Source organism: Tetrahymena thermophila (genome assembly GCF_000189635.1).
Source record: "Tetrahymena thermophila SB210 genomic scaffold scf_8254460, whole genome shotgun sequence".
In the NCBI taxonomy this organism is placed as follows: Eukaryota; Ciliophora; class Oligohymenophorea; order Hymenostomatida; family Tetrahymenidae; genus Tetrahymena; species Tetrahymena thermophila.
The window spans coordinates 480,809-490,285 of record NW_002476237.1 but is presented as its reverse complement, the minus strand read 5'-3'; the positions used below and the strand labels follow the sequence as shown (position 1 = coordinate 490,285).

General features: G+C 23.4%; 1 protein-coding gene across 1 annotated transcript; it reads right to left on the bottom strand. All coding sequences in view use genetic code 6, as the record gives it.

Annotated features, from left to right (window-relative positions):
* Positions 1-258: 258 nt before the first annotated feature.
* Positions 259-8,467, bottom strand: TTHERM_00348280 (cation channel family transporter; the record flags this gene model as incomplete). Its single annotated transcript, XM_001022983.2, has 25 exons — positions 259-343; positions 400-477; positions 536-651; positions 712-1,136; positions 1,195-1,322; positions 1,384-1,452; positions 1,510-1,861; positions 1,914-2,188; positions 2,669-3,606; positions 3,662-3,745; positions 3,802-4,464; positions 4,521-4,664; positions 4,726-4,845; positions 4,908-5,450; positions 5,521-5,748; positions 5,806-6,516; positions 6,569-6,682; positions 6,747-6,960; positions 7,014-7,094; positions 7,155-7,210; positions 7,269-7,365; positions 7,422-7,588; positions 7,644-8,109; positions 8,166-8,270; positions 8,325-8,467. The coding sequence occupies 25 exons, from the start codon at positions 8,465-8,467 to the stop codon at positions 259-261; spliced, it is 6,402 nt and encodes a 2,133-aa protein (XP_001022983.2).
* Positions 8,468-9,477: the final 1,010 nt, after the last annotated feature.

The window sequence follows — 9,477 nt, the reverse complement described above, 5'->3', positions numbered from 1 at the left end:
CTTAAAAAGATTTTCACTATTTTTCATAAGTGATTAAAAAAAAATATTTTAAATTTATCATATAATAAAATTATTACTTATAATTCTAGAATAAAATAATTATATCGATAAGACCATTTTGTAAATATAATTTATGTATTTATATTAAGATAAAAATATGTTTTTGTGAACATTAATTACCATATATATTTTTCAATTTCTTTTTCCTTTAAAAAAACTAAAATTTAATCTAATTTTTCCATAAAAAGTATGAATAACTCAAATGTATTATTTTAAAATTTTAATATTATCTTCAATAAGCTAATCTAACCTAATAATTGTTCTCTCTAAGTCTCTTATGTACCTATAATATGAAAAAAATAAAAATAAATATTTAAATATAACCTATTATTTTTTTACTAGAAGACATCTTCTGATTTTTCTGTATAGGCCTAAAATTGCTTTTTTACCTTGTACGCAGTATGGTAACTATTATATCTGTTTATTTTTTTATTGAAAAATATCAAGAAGTGAAAAATCATAAAATAAAACTTACTGAGCAAAATTATAGTAAAAATCAAATATCCATTAACGCATTTCATCATTTAAATCTTTATCGAGTTTAATTATATTCATGACACTCTCGTAGCTTTCTTCAATGATCATTAAAAACTTTTGAAGAGTAAGAAATTATTTAAATATTAATTGTATGTAAGTAAATGATTTTATTACTTCGAATTTAGAAACTACATCATCCATGTTTAAAAATGTTAATCTCATTTTTTCTTCGAGAGTCATTAAATGGAAAATCACCATTTTGTGATCATTCTTTACTTTTTTATAACTCTTTAGGAAGTTATATTTCTCTTGCATAGTATCCTTTTTATATAGTACTCCTACACGATCAGTTTCATCACGAACAAACATTTGAATGAATAACAAATGCATTTCTTTTATTTCATTAATTTAGAAGGTATCCAAATCTCCATTTTCTTCCATTTACAGTTTCTTTTTAAGATCAATTAAAGGTTTAATTTCCTGATTTATGTTGTCTTTTTAATTAGCCTCACCTGAAGCGTTTTTTTAATTATTTTACTACTTTTCCTTTTTTTCTTCGTCATTGACAACTCCTTGAGCTTGAGGAGGCACATAATTATCTTTAATTTAGTTTAGTTTATGGTAATTTTTAGTTTAAATTATATAAAAATAAATTACCAAAATACAACCATAAGTTTTGTATTTCATAACTCGAAACTTCTGGTCCTTAGATAAATTTATCTAGGTCGAAATCACATTGCTTTTGAAATGGATAAAAAGTTTCTTTCAAGAAGTTAGAGTTGTGCCTGATTATATATGAAATACATATTACTAATAAAAACATGAAATATGTTTGATATGTGTTACCATAAGATTGATTTTAAGTAATGTGGGAGATAAGGATTAATAAAGTCACTACCAAACCATAAATGAACCCTTTTAAAAAAATAAATAATTTTTATTTCAATAAAAAACATGGATTTTTATTTTTACTTATCAGATAGTGATGTCTGTTTCCATAAACTAAAAAGAAGTTCACATCTTTTAAAAACTTTAAGCAATTCTATTTAGCTTAGGGCTTTTTGTGTTTTTTATGGTAATTTATGCTTGCTATTAGCATCATTTAAACTCATGATAACACCAACTTTGCCTTCTCTTTTCTTTAATTAGCTTGTCTAAGGATTAGATATATGAGCTGGTTTCTGTTCTTTTTAAATATTTATCATTTCAAATGACATATTCTAGTTTTATGGAGTGTTCTAGATGTTTTGATATGTGATACCATAATCTTACTGTTAATCAACATTATTTAAGTAAGTGCTTACATCTCTAGCAGATAAATTAACTATAATCATATTTAAACATTATTTTATATTAAATAATAAATTCAATTTTACATTGAGCTTCTTATATTTCTTTATCATCATCAAAAGGATCAAAATCAATAATTTTATTAATGTTAATCTTTTAATTTTTCTCTTAATCAAATTACACGCATTTCAAATTGTAGAAGAAGTATAAAAGGCAATAGAATAAATGGCTTATTAATTTAAATTCATTCTTCTTTTTACTTTTAGAAAGGATAATGTATTCTGCAGTTCTATAAATACTATTTAACAATCCATCAAAGTTCCAAGTTTCTATTAAATTACTAATCTCTTCTACAAACAATCTATTTTTTTTTAAATTATTAAATTAAATAAATAAAAATTATGTTAATGATCTGAATTAAAAAATTGATTTTTCAATTAGAAGTAATTAAATTGTTAAATGCAATCTTAAAGATATAGAATAGTTGTATCAGACTATTTTATTATTTTTAAAAAGTCCTTAGTTTATAATTGTAATAAATTAATTAAGCAATAATTAAATAAATTGCTATTAGTATTCAGATTATTCATAATTATTTTCATTTATAGTAGTTTTGATTTATAAAACACATAATGTTTTATTTTTGCTTTTCAATTTTAATTTTATAGCATTTTATTAATTCTTTTCAAAAAAAAATTTATTTTAATATATCAACTTTATACTTTTAAATAATTAATAAATTATCACTTAGCTGTTAAATTTGTAAAAAAAAATTATATGATTGATATTTCAAATTTATTTTATGTTAATAAAAGTGTTAAATAATAATAAATTGATTTACTTATTTTTTTTATTCTTGACTTCATAAAGGTAGACTTTACCTGATAGAGATTCTATAATTTCATTCATAATTTTGCTGTCAAATAAGCTTCTCCATTCTTAGTTATACTCAATATGGATATTTCTATTTCTCTTTTTCATTTACTCAATATCTTTTTTTATTTACTTTTTCCCATATTTTATTAATGGCTTTTCATTTTCATCTAAAATTAAAACTGATTTCCTAGCTTAATTTCCTATCATATTTGTCTGTACTCTTGAAATTTTACTTGAAAATTTTGTAGTGTTATCTTTTACATTTTTACCTGGGGATTACATAATATTTTCTTCATCATCAGGTAAATTAATTATGGTCTGAACACCATTTTAATAGTTTTCCATTTTGTATTCAATTTATCTATATTCATTAAGATAAAGAATGTTTCCTTTCTTATCATATTCAGTAAAATTTAGCTATTTATTTGTAGTCGTTTGCAAAGAATCAGAAAGCAACATCATCCAGAAATTTATACTACTTTTATCTTTTTTATCTAGTATGTCTTTTTAAGTGTCTTTGTCATTGTGTTTTTCTTTCATATAGGTTTATAAATCTAATAGCTTATCATTTATAGTTTATTATGAAATGTTCTATTCACTTTCATCATTTTCTTAGAAATTTATTTCAAGCTTTATTGCTTCTTCTTGTTATGTTTAAAGACCAATCCTCTTTTCTAACTTTTCTGTCTCTTCATCGCTGAAATAAATTTGCAAGAAAAATAGAAGACCTTTATTAAAATACCTCCATAGACAATCCTTTGCTTTCTTAATAAAAGCTATACCTTTATTTGTTTTTTCCTACTCTTCTACTTCATCTTACTATTTTTCTTAAGAGTTATTTCTAATTTATTCATAATAGGTATGTAGTAAGTCAAGCAATAAGTCTATGATACCCTTGGTTTACTATTTAATATATTTTATAAAATATTAAGTATAAATACTATCAAAAAGTTCATACATCGTCTTTGTCACTTATTTTTTGAATAAAGTATCCATCCAAAATAGCAATAAACATTCTCAATAGAATTAGCTACATAATAATCTATTTTTTTTTAATTAATTATATTAGAATGAACATTAAAGATAATAAATATTTACTAAGAAAATAATATAAAAGATGTATTCAGTGGCTGAAGCAGAAAAGTTTTCAGAGGGAAAAGATTAAACACCAGACAGCCATGATAGTAATTCTATTATACAATTAGGGAAGTCTTAAAATTATGAAATTTCACTTCCAAACAAGACAATACTGATCAATCCAAATGCAGAGAGGAGAATAAAAAAGATAATTAAGAAAAAGAACACATCAAGATTAGCGTTAGAAATAACATCCAGAACTAACGCTAATTTACCTGAGAAACCAAAATAAAACAAAATACGCATGAATTGCACAAACATCAGTATACTCATGACAGCACTATACTTGCCCATTTAGCTGGCGAAGTCTGAGAATTAGCCAATTAGCTAATAAGAGTTTGCTGATTTATTTCTATCAAAATTTATTCTGTCTGTATTACATGCATATGTTAGATAGAAAATGATTACAATTAAGGCCAATATTTGTCCAAGGATTAAAAAGATATTAGCTGTTGTTTACTAACAATAAATCTAAAGCGACATTAAAATTCTTTGAGCTAATTTAAGAGTTCTTGTCAAGAACTACTTTACCAATCCAACTAAAGAATACTCTCCTTCTTCAATATGATAGTTTAGCAAATATAACACATAATTCTTTTTTTCTAGTTCAGGATCTAAAGGAGTCTATTAAAATATATCACTTAATTAAGTAAAAGTAAAAGGTTATTAAATAAATTTACTAAAGCCTTCATCTCTTCATTCATGAATATTGCTGAGAAATCCCTCTTAAACTATAAGAAGTAAATCAAAATTTAAATGAAAAACAGTACTTCCCATACAATCCTTGTTAGCCTGTCACTTGAATATAAATCTACAATGAAGCTCTTTTGTTTAATTTGTTTGAAAATGCTTTAAATAATTTGGATTTATTGAAAGAAATTTTACATTAACACTAATTTTCTTGTTAATGTATCCACTCGTTGTTATATCAAAATTTATAATTGCATATGAGTAAAGATCATCAAACTTATTATAGAATATACATTCTAAAACAACTGTACCTGTCTAATTTATATTTATTTACATTTGCTAATTAGATATCTAAAAAGTGTTAAAAAATTTATTACATCATGGTTTATAATTTAATCTCTGTAGATGGTCAGTAAGTAAAGGTAATTCTAAGTTTATTTTGTTGTAAAATATTAAACAAAACCACCTTCTTAGTATGGAGTTGTTTTAGGTCCAGGACGAATGTAATAATACTCATTTAAAGTAATTGGACCATAAAAATCTTACTGATATTCATCTGAGTAGCCTGAACTAGGACTCATGTCTCCAGCAGTTTAGATATAAAGAGGTAGGTCATTCATTTTGTTGCTTGTGGTATTATAAAATTAGAAGTCTGAGTTTTAGTGCATAACTGTTCTTCTAATAGTCATACGAGCTGGAAATTCTGCAAAAATCAAATTATACTGATCAATTCTATCAGAATAAGAGTTAGTAGAAAATTAAGGGGTAAGAGGAGGCAAAAATACATATTCAATCCACGCATAAAGATGATTGATTTCAGAGACTGTGTCAAATGTTATCTGTTATGAAACAAGACCCTGTAATACAGTTATTTGGGTGTTTCTATAGTAATTATCAATAGCTTTGTTGATTTTGTAGCACTATTATTTATTAAAATTAAGATTGTTTTAATGGAATTAATTCATAAATTAATAATTTTTTTTCTAATACCTAATCATAGAGTAGTTATTCAGATCCCATAAATATCAGCACTATTAAAAAATAAATATGGATAATAGTAAGCTTTATATTTTCTCTGGCAGTTTTGGCTCTCTTTTTCTGAATACTTATCTTTTCTTTCTTTTTCTCAAATTTCAACTATTCAATTTTTTAGACAATTTCATCTTGTCTCTATTATCTTGTCTATACTTCTACCTTAGCAGGAATGAATCCATAAAACTATTTTTTATAAAATTCAATAAAGGTTAAATAATAATAATATTAAAATAAGTTTACGTTCAAACCAAGTTATTTAAAGTTGAATTATAGCTACTACTTCCACTTCATTTTAACTTCTGGCCCCTATTAAGTATTTCCATATTCTTAGCTATTGCCATGCACTTGAATCTAATTATTTTTTTTTCCAAAATTTATCATTGTTTAGCTTCTAGAATTTTTTCTGCTTGTACTGGAGTGTGCGTCATCAAAAATCTGAGATCCTCTCATGCTGGTATTTTTCTAAAATGAACTTTTAGCTTTTTCTGGAGTGACAGGAGTTTCATTACCTAAGCGATTTTTTCTTGGAGAATTTACCGAATAGCTGTAATTAGGATCTATATGAGACTGAAATCCTCCTTTTATTCTTTTATCTGGACTTTGCTTATCATGCACACTCAGATTTTCCAAACTTTATTTGTCTTTCTCTTTAATTTATTTTTTTTTCTCTTCATCTTTCTACTTTTACTGCATTACTTACTAAGGTGAGGCAAACGTTATCAAATTAAAAATCTTTATTAAGAATTAGAACTGCTTTTCTGACTCTATCGCCGTTATTGCTTCAGTAGTAATAGACATAGCTTCTCTTATAGAGTTGTAATTTACAATAATTACTGAGTATAGGTATGGAATTAATATAAAGTTGAAAAACAATATGAAGATTAATCCAAATACTATACCAGTTCCGGTATTGATATTTACCAATTCTTCAAGAACACCATATTAGAATATCTTTTTTTTTTTAATTTTATAAATTTAAGCTAAATATGGAAAAAATCTCTACAAATTTGAAAAGCTCAAAAAGAGTTCCAGTGATCTCACTATAAAAACTGATTTAAGTAGCACTGAATATAATAGTTCCAACTACTGAAAAAGCTACAAGCATAATAACAATGAACTATAAATAATAATAATAATAATAATATATATTTAAATATTATAAAGGCAAATATAATAAATACTATCATGAGTAAAAAGAGATCTCTACTTGAATTCAAAAGAGAGTAGTAAATAATATTAAAAGAAGGTATCTTTTAGTTAATTAGCTATACAAGAGCGATAGTCTATATAGTTAAAACTATAATACTAAAAAATCTATCACCATTGTAAGCACTCATGTAATTAGCATAGTGGTCAAAATCAGAAAAGCTTTGAAAAGTGCTTTAATTTAAGGAGCTAGATTATTAAATACAAGTATTAATATTAAGACTGAATCTAATTGCATTTACTTATAAGTTGAGAAAAGTTGTAGCCAAGTAGACAAATAGCTCACAACAACTGACTAAAGGATTAAATTGATAATGAGGAATCTATTGATAACAATAAATAAATGCTATATTTAAGAATCTTAAAATGAAAATAAATATTACTTATCGAAAATGAAGATTTTTGTTGTAATAAAGTTTACAATCATACCTAATACTTTCTATTTAAATCATTAAATAAAATTAATAAAAAACTATATAAATAAATAGATTTGTTACAAGGACAAAAGATATTAAAATCTATAGTGAAACACAGCATAAGTAAAAGATTTTAATCAGATAAGAGGCATATAGAGTATTTGCAGGACTAGTATTGCTATAAATATATTAAAACATTTTTTACAACAACCTTTTAAAACGAAATTATTTTACCCTTTAATATTTAGGAAAATAGCTACTTAATCTTGTTAATAATAATTTAGAGCTCCTTAATCGCTTTCAGTGAAAACTCTTGTTTGTTAAACAATCATTTATCTAATTAAGTTGACAGAAAAGACATCTATAGTAACTTAGTATGTTTTAATGTCACTCAGTTATATCTTTATTTATTTATATCAATATTAAAATATTGTATTAATAATCTATATGATTTACTTATATAAACTCTAGTAAATTGTTAACAACTCCAACATCTAATTCACTTGTAAAAAACATATCTATATAGTTATCAGTTTATATTAAATTATCTTGATTGCTCTACAAAATAATTTATAATTTTGCTGCTTAATCTTAATAACCTCCTGGTTCAATCAATAAAATTTGATTTTAAGATAAAACCTAGAAGAAATTTGAAACGAACTCATTATCATCAATTGTACGCAAGTCTATTCTGATCCTCATACCTAAAAACAAATTGAAAGTTCTCAGGAATTAAATTCTATATTAAGATTCCTGATAATTAGGCTAGGCATCTAAGATACTTTGTAAGGTATTATGCTATTGAGGGTTGTATGTTAGAGTAAGATTCTTATTTTTAGAATTGTAAATGTTTTTTATTGCTACTGATATTTTGTTAGTAAAAAGACTATTAAAACTCATCAAGGATTGTTCAGTCAAATTCCTAAGCATTAAAAAAAATTTTTGAAAACTATTAAAACTAAATTAAAATCAATATACGAAATCCCTATAAAGTCGTCCAGGCCTTCTACTATTTAATATCCGTCTTGAATTCTATGATCTTAAAACAGAGCCACAACGAGAATGATAGTAATCACCAATTAACTATATTTTTAAATTATGATTGATTAATGATTTTTAATTCTATTTAATTTATACGCGCAGTAGCAGGTTGTCTCTTTTGTAGACAGCTGTCCATCTATTAACTTTTGTTTTTCTATTTTATCTTGTTCTTCCTATTAGATTCTTTACTTTTCTAATAAAGCATCATCCTACTTATCTTATTGATTTTTTTAATTCATTTGTTAGTCTCCAAATAGTAAACAATATATTTTAGACTTTTTTAATTATTTAAATATTTAGGATCATCAAAAAGGATTTGATCTTATTCAAACAAAAAGGAAATTAGCATTTTAAAAAACGAATATAATATTTTTAAAAATTAAAACGAAATAAAAGAGGTGTATTAACTTAAATTTATCAAACAAATAAAATTATTTTTTTGATCCTTGCTTTTGAAAATTATTTAAATTTACATTAAAAAAATATAAACACAAGTAATAAATTTAGAAATAACACATAAATTTAATTTCAAAAATAAATTATTTATTCAATTATATAAAAAGTTTATTATTTATTAAAGTTTCCAAATGCACTAAAGTGCTACTTTTGAAAATATTTTTAGATTATTAAGAATAAATAAAAATGAATAAAATAACAATATAAGAATTTTTGTACTTATTCAGAAAAATATAAGAAATAAATATGTGAAAATATAAATTATATGTTTCAATATTATGACATAAATTATAGATATAATATTATATATACCTTTTCTTAATGATATTAATAGTGGTATTATTTAAATTTATATTATATTTGTTTAAGGAAGTAAAATAAGGTATTTTATTGTAAAAATCTAAACATTAAAATTTGCTTTTATTAAGGTTTGACTATTTTTATGCTCCTTGCCAATCCTTGAAAACCACTTTAATTTAAATAAAAAATAATGATATTTATTAAAAAAAAAGAAAATATGCTTAATATATTTAGAGGTAAGATATTGAAAAATTAATTTTAATTTTGAATAAATTGTTTGATCAATTAAATAAACAAATATGTTAAAACATTTTGCTTGAAAATATGTTTAAATGATTAGAAATGAATAATTAATAAATAAAAATAAAAAATTAAGAGATTGAATATTTTAGGAAAAATGTAAGTAAATCCATGAATATATATATTATATATAATATAATGACATAAGTTTATAGATACAATTTTATATATACCTTTTCTAAACATAATAATA